This window comes from Drosophila guanche, unplaced genomic scaffold (genome assembly GCF_900245975.1).
Source record: "Drosophila guanche unplaced genomic scaffold, DGUA_6, whole genome shotgun sequence".
NCBI lineage: Eukaryota > Metazoa > Arthropoda > Insecta > Diptera > Drosophilidae > Drosophila > Drosophila guanche.
The window spans coordinates 4,312,979-4,330,926 of record NW_022995748.1 but is presented as its reverse complement, the minus strand read 5'-3'; the positions used below and the strand labels follow the sequence as shown (position 1 = coordinate 4,330,926).

The following is a 17,948-nucleotide window of genomic DNA, read 5'->3' as shown; positions in this document are numbered from 1 at the left end:
TGTCCCTGTGGGGCAGGACTCTCGGCCGCAGAGCACTGGGAACAACTCCGTAGTTGTTCATTCAGTCGGTGGAAAGCATTAACCGCAAGAGCAAGATTGGAGTTGTTGAATAATAATACAAATTACTGAAAGTGTATTCTTAATGAGCAAAACGATTGGTCTTAATATTGTTATTAAAGTTGCCACCAAATATTCTCTCTTTATAGTTTACTGCATGTTCCATGTTCCAATTGATTAACACCTAAAGCACATTTTCAACTAACCATCAAAATTGATAATTCATTTTCTGAATAAATTTCACATTTTATAATCAACCAAATTGTCAGACAAATCAAGTTCCCAGCCACAACTTGAGTGTCGATTCTCGGCACTTGCTCTAATTATTCATAGTCACACATGTAAAGGAGTATACCCTTGAAACACCTAACCAACACACATCTACATATGTATATAGACACATCGGAGTGAATAAATTTACACCCAATCAATGCAATATTGAAATTAAGTTGACACACATCAGGGGAAGGAGCTGCAAGCTTTATGTGAAATATCTTCAGCTTTTAGTGACTTATACATACATACAATATGCATATGTTTATATCCATGGGAGTGCCTCAAATATATTGCATAATTATGGACGCATTCGTAAAGATTAATGGATTTGAATTAGAAAATGGTCAAATAGCCGAATGGAATTTTCATTTTGGTATCTTCGTCTATAAATCCTTAGAGCTTAATGATTGATTGACATAGTGGTGTTCCCACATCATAAAGCTAAATTAATGGTTTATTTGGTTTTGAGTTAAATGAGGCAAAATGCTTCCAATTGAAGTGGTTTGGTGGGTCTGCCTTTTGTTTGGGTTTGAGTTAAAGTCGTGTTGGATGGCTGTCGTTTTCCCCACCACATGTCCACCAGTGTTGGTTTTTGTCGCATTTTAATTACAAAATCAAAAGCTGTCAGCACTCTCAACTGTGTATATTGTACATACCATTTACAGCTACTGGCAAAGTAAGAGTGATTCTGAGATAATTTCAAAGAAGAATAGGATTTATTTATTTCTGATTTACATGAAATAAACTTTTTTTTCATTCTTCGATTACTTGGCAATAAATATACAAACATGGAAGTCAAACCACACATACATATAGTAGTTCCACTATTATTATGACCGCAACTGTACACACATTCACACTCTTGCCAGAGCCAGAGAGCCACCCACCTACAAAATATCCTTTTAAACGCATTTTCCGGTGCTCTGCGTGTGACAGGCGACTGCCTAAGGCGTTTATCTGTGTAACATGATGATATCGCGCATTTTTTTTTCTGCCGTTTGCCTTTTATCGTGGGCGTGGCACCCACCCAGCCGCACACACACACACAGCCACAGACACTCGCGGACAGGAGCATAAAATATGCAACCATCTCCATGGTTGCACTTTTGATATATCGGTTTACCTTCGTGTGTGTGTGTGTGTGTGGGTGTGTTGTCGCATTTATTTACCGAAAGCGAACCCCCAATGGAGCCAGAGCCTCACTCTGTACCACCCACATTCTCGCACCAAGCAAAAAACCGAACAGGGAAAATGCTGAAAAAAAAACGTTGCTCATATTTTCAATATGATGTCGTGTCAATAACAGTTATATTGCTCAGACTTTTCACTTTTCCTCCTCTTTCTCTCTCTACTTTTTGGTGCTGCATGTGTGCACATGAGAGGTATCATGTGAAGGCGGAAGTGGCTGTGGAGGAAGAGGAAGAGGGAGCTTGGCTGCCCAGGAGTATTACCGCCGCTGTTACTTATGTTCCTGCTGAAATGCGCTTCCAATTGAGAGATGTGCATGCTTCTGTGCATAATTCCTTATTTAAAAGTTCCAAAATTATTTGAGGGAGACTAGTGATTGCTTTTAATTACCAATCTTATACCCAGAAAGACTAACATCAAACAGGAAACTATCGTCTTATGGTGTATTTCCGCAGACAATGAATATTCGAACACGACAAAGTGCTGGAAATAGTTGAGCAACAGCCGCAGATGGCTTGGTTTCCTTGAGAACTTCCAGGACTATTTCCGCATTGTCGAAAGATTCTACCACACAACCAAACTGGCTCTGGTTTCCGCTCTTCTTCAATAGTTTTTGCGTTCCTTGCCTTCCACAAAGGAAAAAAAAAACGCTGCCAGCGTCAAATATTTCATGGAAACTACAAAAACAAACAAACACCGAGAAAGAGGTGTGGAAGAAGGAGTCACAGCTGTTGTGGGCCTGATAGTTGTACATGTATTTCTAACGGTATGCATCTTTATTTGCAGCATTTAAACAGTTCGCTGCAGGAAAAAAGAATGCAGCCAGAATGTCGATTTTTTTATTTGTTTGGAAGCCAGCCCAAAAGAAGCGCACAACACAAATACGCATATCAAATTTCTCGCCAGCTCTAAACAGACACGACGAAGACCAAAAAGAATAAAAGTGAGAGAGAAAGTGTGCAAAAACAGAGCAAGCAACAAAACAAGAAGGAAAGAATCAACCCAGTGGCCGAAGCTGAGGATACCCTTTACATTTTAAAATTATTTTTGAGTCTGTTCATAGCAAACTTCATGCTAGAAAAAATATTTCCTCTGCGAGTTAGGGCATTAAGAGAAACCAACGGTATTCAAATATGAGTGCGTGCGGGAGTGTGAGTGTGTCTTGCACTCAAAGAGACTTTTGACTTTGCGTGCAACTGAGCATATGAGCGTGATTTCTGCATTTGAGCTTTTGCCAGGGCATAAATGGAAGTCCAGGGACGAGGAGATGGTATGCACAGGGCTTGCGATTGTCCAGTTTGGATCCACTTCACTCTCGCTCGTACTCGCACCAGCAGTCGCCCTCTCCCTCTGTCGCCCTTCCAGAGACTGTACAAAAAGCCTGCTGAAATTTCAAGCACTTTTGACACTTTTGCCCACACCCATCCACACAATGGGGGGAAAAGAGAAGGAGGGCTCGTGGGCTTTACACACCTTCCCACAGAGGGAGAGAGAAGGATAGCTAGAGGTGGGTGATGGGGGAACGAGAGGTCGACCTCTCTGATCCCAGGGCCAGAGCGTTTGGCATAGTCTTACACAAAGATTTACGTACAAAATGTTGACATAAAGTGCGCAAAAGTGGAATTGCATTTCGTATGTAACTTGAGTATGCTCTTTTGTTAACACGATGATGACAACGACAACGACGACTGAAACGACGATGATGATGATGATGATGTTTTTGGGCCACGCCCAGGCATTTCAACTTGTCACAGGCTGCGACTCCCTTAACCCAAAAAAGAACCCCAAAACCCCCACAACAACCGACCCACACACGCTCTTACACTCTTTGGGCATTTTTAACAAGGCATAACTGTGCACACTTTGCCACAGTCCACACAAGTGGGTCGTCTGATACTCCAAATACTGTTGATTGTTGCATTGGTCCTCGTAAATATCAAAGGACATTTTTGCACACGCTTAAAGTGCACAAATAATACATAAAATGGAGTAAAATAAAATATATACAAAAATAAATTCCAATTGTACGAATGCCAGGAGCATAACTCTTTTTGACTTGAGCTAAAGAATGCATAAATCTACTTCCTGGCAAATATTTTAAGTGATTTTACTTACATTTTTGTGGAACTTTTGTTTGTATTTGTTGAATTCATTCAAACTATGCCTTAATTCAAGATTTCAATTTTTAGCAGATTTTATGTTGCATCGAATCTTTGATCAAATTTGGTTACACTGCTTGTGCTTCGCCAAAAAAATACTAAGGAAAGGAAATATACTAAAATACTCGATAAGTTTCGAGTAAATGAGAAAAGTAAACACGCGTGTTATCGGAAGTAAAATTTTCAAGATCCATACTGCGATTCACTTCAGCTTTGCTTGACTGAATATCCCTTAACTTCACACAGTTTACGGACCTACAGAAACCAGGATTATTACATCAGAATTCCGGAAGGCATCCAGAGATTGAGGTGAGCATATCTACGCAGATAATAGAACAAAGAAATTCACGTGTATGCAATTGTTTATGCCGTTCCAAAGACAACGCTTAGGCAGCCTGGATAACATGGATACCAATAAAATAAAACACCCGAAGAAGATGCCGAAAGAATGCGTTGTAGATGTCGGTGATAATTGCTCGATTTGCAAGCGTCCAAAGGTAGATCCAGTGTCCGCCCACTGCGGCCACTCATTCTGCTGGGTGTGCATCAACGATCACCTCTTCGCCATTTGTTCCCATGGCAAGAGCCGCTGTCCAGTGTGTGCCACTACCTTAGAAGCTCATGTTCCCGGATACGGAAAGCAGCCCAAATCAAATGATCATGTCAACGGCAGTAATGACAACTGTTCCGTTTGTCAGAATCCGAATAAGAAAGTGGTCGCCACACACTGCGACCAATTGTTCTGTTTTGTGTGCTTTACAGAACTGTTTGTTGTTAAAAAGCCAATATAACGGAGGTCAAACATATTCAGATACTTAGGTAGTTACCTAAACAATAAATGTTCTATACATTTTGATATCCTTATGCCAAATTATTATATTCAATTAGTTTTCTTTTCTTCTAATGTCTCCCTTAAACCAATCAAAGAATGCCAGTGTCATCGGATATGTGTATCCACAACAATGGTCTAGAATAGTCTAGACTATCCTTCAAACTTAAGCTCACTCATTCTGCTACTTCAGCAGACTTGTTTGTGCATTAACCCATAGACTTGGCAGACGACTCATTTGGACACCTTGAATTTTTCCTTCTCCATGGCTGCTGTAAAAGCGGCGTAATTACACCAAGCTGCCAGCAGGAGGACTCCACCTCAAGCTGTAGGCATCCTCCCACCTACATTTTGTAGTACTTAAGTGGCCTTTAACACCTGCTAATGCAGATGCTGCTGCGTGTTGCAGGTTTCAGGTTCCAGACAACCTGTCGTGTTTGTTGCGGCCATTAGGGTAGAGCAAAATGTAAACGCTACGTGACCATAAATAAAATTGACAAATGCGGCTTCAGGTTTTTCCCTAGAACTTCCTTCAGGGCCAGTCGTTAATTAAATTTGCTGAAAAAGAGATATGCTAATTTTTGCACAGAATATTGGAACAAATTATATATTCTACATATAACGCGATTTTCGTTGAGAACTACCCCCGGGCCACTCAATTACGCAGATTGGGATGAGAGTACAAGAGATTTTGCCATTATGATTGGCTTATCATTTTCATTATCGTTTAGAGAATTTTGGGGGCGAGACTGAGTTAAATTTTTGATTTTGATGGTTGCAGGCAAGTACATTCTATAATCGTATTACACATACCACCACAACCACACAGTCGATTGGGTGGAGTATTGACTTGACAAATACCCTGGAAGAGAGACCAAGACTATACACAACCAAAGCAAACTAAAACCAATCTTTTCGTGGCTTTTCTAACTAATTTCTCAATGCAAAGTTATCTTGCTGCAATTTTCAAAGGAAACTAAATAAGTCAATATTGAGTTCTGACAAAATAAACATTTTATTTTCAAGGGTATCATTTTTTTCGGCTCCCAAATGTTTGCCCTCTCTCTCTCCCTCTCCTGCTTTAAAGCTTACATAACAGTTAATTTGATTGCTGCATACACTCAGACGCTCAAATGGCCATGAAAACATATTGAGCAGCAGTCGCAGTGAAAGAGACAAAAGCAGAGACAGCGCAGCAGCAGCACCAGCAGCAGCCCATAAAATGCTGTTATATTAACTTCAATACAAATACAAGTTGTGCGTGAATGAGAAAGAGTGGGAGTGGCGGAGTGAAGCCTCAGGCAATACAACGAGCGACGACTATAGCTGTGGATGCGGAAACAGAGAGTAGCCTACAAGAACAAAAGCAAACAGAAGTAACGGTTGAAGGGAAGTAGCGACAGGCGACCAAAGTGTCAGCGGCGATTTCAAATAACTGGTATATGGCACTGCATTTTTATTTAGTTACACAATTATTAAATATTACATTTTAGTGGTATGGTTTCCTCTGAGCTATCCCTTCTTTATGGTAAAATCAGATTCAATATTGACCTGGCACTTTGGGCAGCGGCGTATCTTGGTGTGTTTGTTAAAGAACAAATACTCCTTAAGGCAGGCCAGGCAAAAGGAGTGGCCGCAATGTGTGGCCACTGGATCCTTCTTTGGACGCACGCAAATTAAACAATCCCCGTTGATGTCATCCCCATTAGAATTGTCGCGGAACCCACGATCTTTTGACTTCAGTCTTTCTCCGTACCCTGGAACATGAGCTTCCATGTCAATGGCACACACTGGACAGCGACGCTTGCCATGGGAACGACTGGCGAAGAGGTGATCGTTGATGCACACCCAGCAGAATGAGTGGCCGCAGTGGGCGGACACTGGATCTTTCTTTGGACGTTTGCAAATCGAGCACTTATCACCGACATCCACAACGGGTTCCCGTGAGGTCTTCTTCTTTAGGTTTTCGAACATTGAAGCTAGATTGTCTTAAAAAAAATATAAATATAAAAACAGTACGTCGACTCGTAACTCTCTTGCCTATTTTCTTTTTCCAAATTCTAAAAAGGTGAAACTAGGCTTTAACAGAACTCTGATCAAATGAATTGCTGGCTATTTATAGTTGAGGCTTGGAATAAAATCTAGGCCTACTAATAAAACAAAAATCACGAAACAATCGCCTTAGTATATTTCCTGGATAATTTTTAAGTAGTCGCCAAACAAAAAAAAATAAATAAATAAAAATAAATTAAAAATTTTGTCAACTGTACAAAATTATCCGTCAAATAAAATACACACTCCACACTCCAGATAGGAACCTATACGGAGGTAGCAAATACAATTCAATTTCCTCAAAATGTTGTATTTTTTATTTCCTCATTGCATTTGGCAATGTTGTCGCCGTCACCGTCGCTGTCGACGCTGGCGCTGACGATTCTGCTGGAGTAAGTCAGTAAATCGGAACCGTTAAACTTTCTGGTGGGGTTGAAGCTGGATGGGAGGGTGAGTGGGGTTATGCGAGCCCAAGCACAGAGAAAGACATAAGCACACACACGCACACACACATATGAAATTTGACAATATTGTTGGCATACAAAAGGCAACATCCGCGCAGGTATGGAAAAGACAAAGTGAGTGGGGTAGGATATGGAGGAAGAGACGAAGAGACACACAAACGAAACGACGCACAGTGGGCCAAAGCGGAGAATCGGAAACACAAAATATGATTTTCAACGCTTTTCAGCAATATGCAATATGCATATATATGGATGCAACTGCGATGGCGGCTGCAGAGGATGAAAGGACTTTTTTTCATCGGAAAATATTAATTTCCTTATACGAGGAATTGGGGAAAAGTCAATAAACATTGCTTTTGATTTAATAATAAATCTCAAATTTGCGTTGAACCATTTAATATACGTGACTAATACGGCACATAGAACGAACTTCAGCAAAATTACCAATGAGAACTTCTCGAACAGTTAATAAGGGTAGAGAAATTCGTGAGAACGAGCCACTGTGCCACGACAGAATGATGACAGAGCAGCAGCAGCAGGTAGCGTGGCAGAGTTGAGTTGCGATACACTGGAGGGTGCAGTGCTTTCATGCCTTAAACAATGCGATAAAACGGTATTAGTCACGTTAAATTGAATTTATTTAGGCGCGCTTTTAGGCCACATACCGAAGTAAGGCAAGGCACTCACTTTAGCTCTCTTCTTTGCCATGTTATGGCATTAAAGGTATTCCTGAAAGGATTTGAATTGGACGATGGAGGATTTTTGTTTTAATATAGAATAAAACGGGTTTTTTACATTATCTTTTGAATTTAATATTATGCACTTTTGGCATTTAATGTGTTTCATAATCATTGGATAAAAACTGTTTGTTTCCAGGTCATTATCTATAATTCTGTAAATATTAACTAAAACCAAAGCCAATTTCTTTTCAGGAGTATCACTATTGTCTATGCTGTTGTATATTTTTGATAGTGTTAGAGTTGAGCCTCATTGTCAGCATATCCTTTGAGTGTTTTATGCTACACTCACAGCCGTGGCCGAGCTTTCTGGCTTCAATTGCTACCTGAGCAGCTAAGCCCCCGCTTAGCCCTCTCTCTCTCTTAAATAGGAAAATTATGCAAATCATGCGGTCCTTATTAGATTTATTTGTGGCACTCTCGAATATGTGTGTAGCATTATTTCTGGTTATTATGTTTACGCTTTCAGCGGGTATTTCGGTTCTTGTCAAAAGTTTGGACAACAGAACTGTATTCTCTAATGCTCTGTAAACTTGTATTAAACTCAGATCAGGTGGCTAGAATATATGTATATTAATACCGGGTATCTTGTAGTCGAAATGTCGCTTACAGTTCGAATTTAAGTAACTCCTACAGAGAGGAATGAGAATGGGAGCTTGAAGGAGTGGGAAAAAAAGAGTGTTTGTTGGTTTTTGGATAGCCGGGGAATGATTTACGCGTCCTAGCTGTGGCCAACATCGTTTATGAGACAGTAAATTATGGCTGCCGTTGGCGGTGACATTTGGCCGCAGGCGTGGCAAATATTGGAGAGAGGTATGGCGAAATTTAGTAACCGGAAAAACGCGTGTGTCTCTTAACTTGAAGGAAATTGATCAGGATCGGGAAAATGAGAACGAGTAACTTAACAAGTGTGCAGCTACAATTTCATACTTCCACAGTTGGCTTGGTACTCAGAGTAATATAGAGTTTGACCTGATATTCTCTGATTCATTCTAGAATTCAGAACAAAACCTTTAAAACCTCACACTCATTTCAAAAATTCGACTTCAATTTTAAAATTATATTTAAATTTTCTAAAAAACCCAACAAAACATTAAGCTCAAGCGGAATGTTTCGTCCAATAAACATTATGTTGATTCGCGGTGAGTACTTCCATTTTATTGGGTAGATTCCACGAGATCATGTCGCTGGGTTTCTTAAACCTTCAGGTGCGCAAAGGCACTTGTACGAGGCACCACTGTGCTGCAACAAATACAGTTTCCAACTGAATCCAAAGACTATTGCCGTGTGGTCTCAGAAGAAGAAGCAAAAGACCACCGCATCAAAAGAGGCGTCTGCCCTTGTGGTTTCAGAAAAACAGCTTAATAGCCGCGAATCATTGAAGATGATGAAAGAAAATAGAAAAAACGACATCGAACAGATGTCTACTGGCCCGTTTAAGGTTACTGAATATAGTCAGGAGGCCACCAAAGTGAACTCGCAGATTCCCAAAGATGACACGAAACTGAAACTAAGCCGCCGTGACTTTTTGCGACAGATGTACAAGGATAACCGAATGAACCTAATAGAGAAGAAGCCGTCCGCCGGTAAGCAAATGGACTCAGCAAAATCCACTAAAGAGTTTTTAAGTCCTGCTCGCTTGGAATTTGTGAATTTGATGTGGAAAGAGCGCCAAGAAGAGATTGAGAAGCGAAAACAGGAGACAGACAAGAAGTACGTCTCCCGATTCGAGATGAATGCGGGCCGGAAGGAGAGGATTATATAACCAGTCGAACACTCTAACTAGCTCTCTCTCCTTGACACACTTTGAGTCCCAGACATTCTTAAGACTTATCATTTTCACGTTGAAATAGTTAATTGTACAAATTAATGCTATCATTCGACACAGAGCCAACAGAGCCATCCAGAATAAAAGAACTGAATGAACAGCAAATAATTGCATCTTCATTGACTTAGCTGAAAGTATAAAACAAATATTAACCTCTTTGCATAATATAAAAGACAAAACTCAACAAGAAACTATTAGATTTAAAGAGCCTTAAGAACCTACCAAAAACTTGCTGCCAAGGGTTAGCATAGCAATAATATAGATCATCGTTGCGCTTCGATGTGCAAAACCAAATTTATGCAACGCCATAAAATGAAAACTCCGCAGAAAAAGAAATGTTGATCAAGTGAAAATGCGCTGCACAGTCACTAAACCATGCCGAACACATGCATATGTATGGGTGTGGAAAAGCGGAAAATGCAATTGAAATGGGCGAAAAACGGAAACAACAGTAAAAAAGGATTAAGCCATGTTGTAATTGTTTTGGTCTGGCTGGGCTTTTGTCCCTCTCTCCCGCCCTCTTGCCGTATGTGCGCATCTCTTGTGGGGTCTGTGTCTGTCGTTGCTGTTGCTCTTGCATAAATATTTAAAATTTAATTGAAATTGCGTTTGTAGAGAGCCATCGAAGGGAGGGAGTCAGCTGGGGTTGGGTTCTGCCATGGGGTCCTGGGACGAGTTCGGGGCTCCGGTTTCGTTTGGAGATCAAAAGACAAGCGTTTGGCAGCTGTGGAAATCAACGCCTGAGAGCATGGAATACAAAAAGAGCGAGAGGGGAGATGCTTGACAAGCCCCAAAAGTTGCGGGGGTAACTGGACCAAGGGGATCAGGTCTCTCTATCGCTCTCTCCGGTCCTGGGTATGGCTACGGCTCTAGCTAGCAGCGTTCCGTGCTTGTTTACTGTTGTCCGGGCTTTGCCAAACGATGGCGTACAGTAAATGCTCTACCTGCTGACAAAAATCGAACCATAGGCTAACCTTAACCTATGCGCTGCAAAATGGTTTTAAAATCTGATTCCTTTGAAGGAAAAATAAACGACGGACGTGGAATAGCGCACAGCCTCGACATCGATGCGGACAGAGGCCTTACCTGTTCGAATCGTAAAGGAAAGAAAGAAAGATTTACTAAAGTTTAAAGCCGATCTTGAAATCCCTAACGTTACGTTCCCAAAACCTTTAGTCTTGTCCACGCCGGAGAGCTCTCACTGTTTGTGGAGAATGCTGTTCGGAAGGGGGCCCCGCCCAAATGCGCTTCCTTTCGACATAAGGCAAAGACAAACTGATGCTGCGGCTCTGCCTCTGCTGTTGTCTGTCCTCCCATCCTGTCCCGCGCGACACACTCTGTGCGTATGCGTTATATGGCTTGTTATTTATCTTTAGCTCATTGCTCCCGGGGTCTGGCCATCGCTGCCCTCCTCCTACTCGCCGCTGTCCCTGTCCCTGCCCCTGCCCCTGCTACTGGCGCTGGCACTGGCATGCCAATAAACTGCACCAAAGGCGACAGAGACAAGAGGCACACAGAATGGATGCAGGATAGAGGCAGAAGGCGTGGCTGTGGCGGCACTCAAGGGCGTTTAATTGAATGTACGTGACACGGCACGGTCCGGTCAGGTAAGGTCCGGGCCGGAATGGATCGGAATGCAGCCGTAGACGCATTAACAGTGTCAGTGCCTGACCCACCTTGACATCGCTGCATTGTGCAACTGTGCAAGTTGCAGTTGCCGAGTCCGACCCCGTGGCTGTTGCAAGTATCTCTTCCCTGGCGGCTCCTCCTGCCGGCCATAAATCAATGCAAATTACAGTCCATTCTCTCGTTTCCATCTCCGTTTGTGTCCTCTGCTATATGGGATTGTGACGTCGCATAAAGCTTAACACATGCTTCGAGAAATTCAAAAGGGGCTCCACAGCGAGTATTCACAGGAGAGAAGTATTCACAAGTTGGAGAACGAGAAATTGCTTTATTCGATGACTTACATATTTACTGGAAACAATAACTACAAGCGCACACAAAGATTCAATCACACTAATCAGCTGTTTAATTACAGTGTGGCCATCTTTTGCCTTGTAAAAAAATCGCCTTGGCGTTGCCACACCAGCAAAAAGCTGAACGATAAACTGAACTTAGATATTAATGTAAATTAATGTAATTTTTAAATTCTGAATTAGCTTTTGGCACTCTCCTTGAAAGCCTTTAGCCATAGATATGTTCGAACGTACAGTTGAATTCAGTGCTAAATGTAAATACAAAGATGCCAAATTTTGTTATTTTTCCCCATGCATTATTCGAGTGGCAAACATACAGTCCGCAAATCCTCAGGGATCTACATAAGCATCCATCTATCCTAACCATCATCGAATTCGATATTTACTCAACTAAATTGCATTTTCCATTTGACTTGAGCACGGCAGGAGCTGGAGGGAAGATGCAGACAGTGCTGGCGTGGAATGTGGCAGAGGAGGCAGCCATGACGATTAATTAGAAGATGAACTAATTGAATTAGAATAACTTAAATTAGGTAAACAGACAGAGTGGGCGTCCATGGGGTGCCAAGTGAGTGCAGCGCTAGGAATGCTAATGTTATTGACGAACTCCAATAAAAGGAAAAGAAATATTTCTATCATACCCTTTTGGAGGGTATGCCGTTTGCAACGCAGAGAACGAATCACTTCCAAATACATGTGGGCCATGGACAACATCGAACTGCGAGAGAATATTAAGGGTCGGCTTCCGTAGTGGGTCTTAATTCTTGTTCAAATCCAATTTGAAATGGCAAATGGCATCGCTCTCTGACTCTTTTACCCTTGCTCGCCTTCCCTGTCTCTTCATCACGCTCTTATACGCAGTGGGAATTAATTAAGTGCATTAAAACTTATTGAACTGCATGATGGTTGTGGGCAGAATGGGTGGCAAGCGAATGATATAACTGGAGCATGGGCTCTTTCTCTCACTCTCCCGGTTATGCTTCTGCTGCCTCTTGCACAATTCCTTTCGACACTATGTATATAGCGCTCTTACAAGGTTTTTTTTATTAATATACAAGTACAATATTTACTAGATTATGCATTTAGTTCGCTATGTATTTTTAATAGAATACAATTAATACTAGAAAAGTGCCCGATAGTTTTTTGCTAACCGCTGCAAATATGTAGATTTTACATATTTTCCTCTGGGGTAAATACTTACTCTGAAAAGAGTAAGATGAAATATCTTACGGCCCGGTTCCACCTCCACCAGCTTAACAAGGTTAAATATCACCGCTGGTGGGTCCCGTACATAAGATTCTTGATCCCCGTCCCCCTTTGCAAATAAAATAACGGCACTGAAAGCAACAACATAGAGGAAACGGTAAGTTTACAAGAACGCTCACGCCTGCGCTCATAAACAGAGTAGAAATCAGCGAATAAGAAGACCCACAGAGGCAGACGAAGAGTGTGAGAGAGAGAGAGAGAGCATTGTAATCGCGACAGTTGCTTGGAGTCCGTGCGGTTGTTGTTGTCACTCATCCCTTTTTTTTGTTCCGCTACTTGATTATGTTTACGACTGCAGCGTGGAGCCGAAGCAGCAGACGGTGGCGCAGAAGCAAGACGTCTTCCAAGTCAGTGTAGAAAACTGCCTAATAATGGGATGGATACTTACATACCTCCAGGGTCACAACCCTCCCCCACAAATGAATTCATCTGAAGGTTAGAATGTTTCATTTGTATCATATAATTTAAACATATTAAAACATTTTTGACATAGCACTTTTCAGCGTATCTTCTTCCACCTTTCTTAATGCTATTTTTCTCGCTCTTCAAGTGTGTGCGTTGCTGCGTGTGCTGACAAATGCCAAATGCCGCCACAAAGCAACACAAGAAAAATACGCAACGGAAGGCAAGTTTTTGCTTGTTTGTTGTTGTGCTTTTTCTGCTGCCTCTGCCCAAAGCATATCAGTAAAGGGTAAGGCAAATATTTTTAGTAGCTTATGTTCGAGCTCTTCTCCATCTCGCCTAGAATGTCTCACCCCATTATTAATATATTTTTTCAATATTTTTCCTCTCTCCTGATTCTTGCCGCTTGCACTGCCCCAACTCGCTGCTTCTATCTCTCTCTGTCTCATGCTCCCTCACGTATGCGGTGAATAACGGAATGTGCAAGTCCAACAGGAATACACACACACACCCAAGCATACGCAAACTGCCAATGCCATGTGTGTGTGTGGTTGTGTGGAATGCCTGATGGAAGAAAAGTTGCTGCTGCTGGCGCGTGATTCCAATCGAGTTATTACAGAAATTAATCATGTTGAACATGCATGGGAATTGCACTCATACATATGCACAGCCGCAGCATATTTGCATCAGCATCTGCACACACACACACATATGCACTCATGCACAAGCAGGCACCCATATGCATGCATTCATATGCATACATTCATAAAGGGCAAAAGCGAAGTACGGAGGCAGGGAGCACCGGGACGTACCCTAAAGATTACATCATTGTGAGCATAAGAGTAAGTGATTAAAATGCAAAATTGTGCGAGTTGTGTTGAAAAATTGTCGCGGGAAACGCGATAGAGAAATTTTAGAGTTCGCTTACCTACAAATTTTGGGCAACGATCTCAATGGATGACTACTCCATAAACTTGTAAACTTTGCTGCACTGAAGGTTATATTTCGCTGCCATTGGCATGCTTGCAACGCATTGAAGACATGAACTAAGGACAGAGTAGCAGACAGATGGATAGAGAGATAGAGAATCGAAATCGCAGCGCGCAATTCAATTCCCGAAGCGCTCGTCCTCGGCTTTGGTTAAATGAAAAGCAAAGCCAGTCTCAACTGAAATTACAAATTGCAGGAGAAGCGCTTATTTGTCATAGGATTTGGCGGGCCAGTCAAACAGAGCAGCAGCGAAGTGGAGACTGAGAAGAGGCAGAGATTGAGCATCAGCCAAAGCAACAGTACAAACAATAAAGTATAGGTACTTCCTGGACCGAAGCTAAGATACCCTAACGGATTCATCGCACTGGACTACATATCAGAGAGATATTAATTTATTGGTGGGCTAATCGGACTTTATTTTTCTCAAAATTGCACGTCAAAACATATGAATCTGCTTGGTGTTTCCCACATCTGCTCAAAGCCCTAATACCCGCTGCAAGGGTATAAAAAGCACATTGACAGCCACTCAGAAAGAAGACACGAAAAAAAAACAGTGAAAAGGGATAGGCAGCGTGAGAGGGTGGAAGGAAGAATAGTGTGTGGCATTGGTGTGGGTGGAAAAAGGATATGCAGCTCTGGCCACAGCGGTTAGCGTTGGCGATGACTTAACGGATTTTCAATCTCAGTCGCTGCCCTCCCCCCAGAGAACCCACCAGTCAGACGGCTTCGGCGAGTGCAGCTGAGCTTGGTTTTGCGAGGTATCAAACGGATAAAAGAGTCTCTTTATACACTTAAAGGTTGATTGATTCGGTGATCCATCCAGGTAACTTCAGAGTTAATATGAGATCAAGTCTATGTATCATCAACCTTGAAACTCTGAAGATGTAATTCTCCTTAATAATTAAAAGAATTAAAATTTAAAACTGATATTGTTGGTTCACCTTTTTTATTTCCATTTTTTTGGCTCAATTTTCCTGTTAAAACAGAATAGGATATCACAAGGTTCCAAACCCAAAATAATAATCTCTGTCTCTCAACCTCTGCTCCCGTAACGGTTACAGTTACAGGCCACTTTGCAGCCGATATTTATATTTATTTTATTTTCCATTCCCCCTTGCCCTACCATACTCTTATCCTCCACCATTTTTGTTGCTGTATTTTCAGTGGACAAGCGACTGTTTGCTTGTTTGTCCGCTCGTCTGTCGCTTTCTCTGTTTGCTGGCAACTTTTACTACAGATGGGGGCAGGGTCAAAGAGTGACTGAGAGAGGGAGACAGAGAGAGCGAGAGAGAGAGAGAGAGACGGTGTTACATCCGCAATGCATTTCCTTGCGGAGTTAAAATAAATTGCGAATAGTAAAAACCACCAATAAATTGTCATTTCCGTAAGAGGGATATTACATTTTTTAAATTTATGAGCTTGTGTGGACTTTTAACAGCAACAACAACAAAAAGAAGGCAACAAAAAAAACACTGTATGGTGAACAAAAAAGTGACCAGCAGCGCTGTTTGCATGTCCAGTGCTTTCTGTGGCTCGAAAGTTAAATCGAAACGGATGTTGGGGGCAAAAAATGTTCGTGCAATAATTTTGCACCGTTTTTGTGCTCAAACTTCAATCCCGAGGAAAACGCGTCAATCCCCCGAAAATTCTAATTAACTGATAAGCAAAAAGTTTGGGAAAACTGTAGCTGTAAACCTCCCTGCCCTCCCTGCCCACCAAAAATGAAATATTATTCAGATGCTTTGACATTGCGAAAATTGCCAAAAATGGCTGCAGCAGACAGGCCGGGGTCAGACGTTGAAAAAAGTTCCCACCATGGAACCCAGACAACATGGCGTATGTGTAATATGAAATAGCATACCACTACCATACACCCCACACACACGAACCATTACAAATTATAATAAAGTTTATCGATTAATGTGTAAAACATGGCATAACCAATGGTGTTCGCTCCCTGCCTCCTTCCAATCAGTTCCCATTCCAACCGACTGCAAATGACCCATGGCCCTGTTGTATGTTTCAATATGCTATCTCGCCCAGTCTTTACCCTGCTCGGATTTTTCCACCTCACTCAGCTCACTCCTGACTCGATCCGTTTTCATGACAAATTTATGTTCGACAATCATTTTTTTGTAGCTCTCATACTTTTAAACGTGGAAGAGGTTATTCGATTTTTGTACTTTTTTGTGATGTGTTTTTTCATATATTTAAAATACTTTTTTAAATCACAGTCAGACACACTAAACCAGACTCCAAGAGTTGACTTTTCCCAAGGCATAGGATCCGAATTCAAACATTTCTTTAAAACTTTTAAGGAAAATAGATTATAATTATCATTTTTATAAGCAATCACCGACTAATATGTACATGGAACATGAACGTAATCATAATCAGAAGATTACCCAACTCACTTGCCCTTACATCATTTAGATTGTTTCTTATCCCATAGTCCTCTCACTAGAATTGCATTGGCTTTTATGTATTTTGTGAGTTTTTTGCTGCAATTTTCGTTTTGACAACTCTTTTGCTCGCCACTCTTGCACCCCCTCTCGCTGGATTTTCTCTTTTTCGCTGGATACTCGTAGATTATTATTTGTACATTCACCAATGCACTCGACTGTGCACATATATCTGTGCGTGTGTGTGTGCAGAGGTTATTTGCATGCACTGTACTTGTTGTTGCGGGTTGGCAATTTGCATGTGGTTATGCGCAAATTTCATTGTTAAGCGCCGAAGCCAGAGCTATGCCAAAGGTAGCTGCAGCGACGGCAGCCGCTCAGTGCAGGTGTTCGTTCGCCAAACCAACAAACAACCAAAAGTACTGACAACAACTACAACGCAACCAAACACGAGAAGAGAGCGGTTAGATGTGTTGGGATATCGGAAACTAGAATACCCTCAACTCGATGCAGATGAAAATATTCCGATTAAATGTTTAGTTAAATCTGCTGCAACCACTTGGAAAGGTGATCAACGCAGTCCGAAATAGGTGTTTTCAAATAAAAACAGACACTGTTTTTCGTAGGATCGGAAATTTTCAACCAAATTTTTCACAAAACTCTCTTCCAAATCGATGTACACCTTGCAAGTGATGTAAAAAACGGAAAAGGGGTTAAAAATGCTGCATGCAGATTTGTACCCAACAAGCAAAACCAAACTAACAAAAACTACAACAACGAGAGAATGGATATGGAAAATAATGAAAAACTACCGGCTTTCATTTGCAATAAGCTGCGGCGACGGCTGCGGCTTCTGCCATCCAACAACTCCACCTACTCCTACACCACCTGATGATAATGATGATCGGAATGGAGGTTGGGAAGTTTTGGGGTAATATCAGCTCTGGACCACTCTCTGCCCCCCACTCTCCAATTTCCACTCCAAATATGAATATTCATTCTGTAATTTGTGCATTAGTCCTTGTAATTGTTGCACAGTGGAAGATGGCAAATGACAAACAGTTGTGGCTTAAATAGAATGCATACTAGGAGATCGGAAAATCTCAGGAACAAGGGAGTCTCAAAACATGAAAGCAGTCTTTAAATTTCTGATTTTACAGAACGGTGATTTTTCCTATAATTTCCATCACATAAGTGAAAATATTTTGGAGCCTTTTATCGACTCTCAACTGTACTTGATGTTGCTGTTGTTATTGTGGCTGCTGTGGTAATTAGGTGCGAATGTTTGTGTGTGTATCTGTATGATAGAGAAGGGCTAC

The 17,948-nt window shown here is 41.5% G+C and overlaps 2 protein-coding genes across 2 annotated transcripts; both read left to right on the top strand.

Annotated features, from left to right (window-relative positions):
- The first annotated feature begins 3,899 nt into the window (after positions 1–3,899).
- Positions 3,900–4,551, top strand: LOC117584172 (E3 ubiquitin-protein ligase TRIM21-like). The gene is made up of 2 exons (XM_034272938.1): positions 3,900–3,989; positions 4,060–4,551. Exon 2 carries the CDS (start codon positions 4,085–4,087, stop codon positions 4,469–4,471), a length of 387 nt encoding a protein of 128 aa, XP_034128829.1. The 5' UTR covers positions 3,900–3,989; positions 4,060–4,084; the 3' UTR covers positions 4,472–4,551.
- Positions 4,552–8,793: 4,242 nt separating this feature from the next.
- On the top strand, positions 8,794–9,695 carry LOC117584171. The gene is made up of 2 exons (XM_034272937.1): positions 8,794–8,904; positions 8,971–9,695. Exons 1-2 carry the CDS (start codon positions 8,871–8,873, stop codon positions 9,525–9,527), a joined length of 591 nt encoding a protein of 196 aa, XP_034128828.1. The 5' UTR covers positions 8,794–8,870; the 3' UTR covers positions 9,528–9,695.
- The last annotated feature ends 8,253 nt before the right edge of the window (positions 9,696–17,948 follow it).

Bases quoted from the DNA above. Each gene is read 5' to 3' on its own strand.
- LOC117584172 (XM_034272938.1), top strand. From the start codon at position 4,085: ATGGATACCAATAAAATAAAACACCCGAAGAAGATGCCGAAAGAATGC.
- LOC117584171 (XM_034272937.1), top strand. From the start codon at position 8,871: ATGTTTCGTCCAATAAACATTATGTTGATTCGCG. The intron at 8,905-8,970 runs GTGAGTACTTCC...TTAAACCTTCAG, and splicing joins AAACATTATGTTGATTCGCG to GTGCGCAAAGGCACTTGTAC.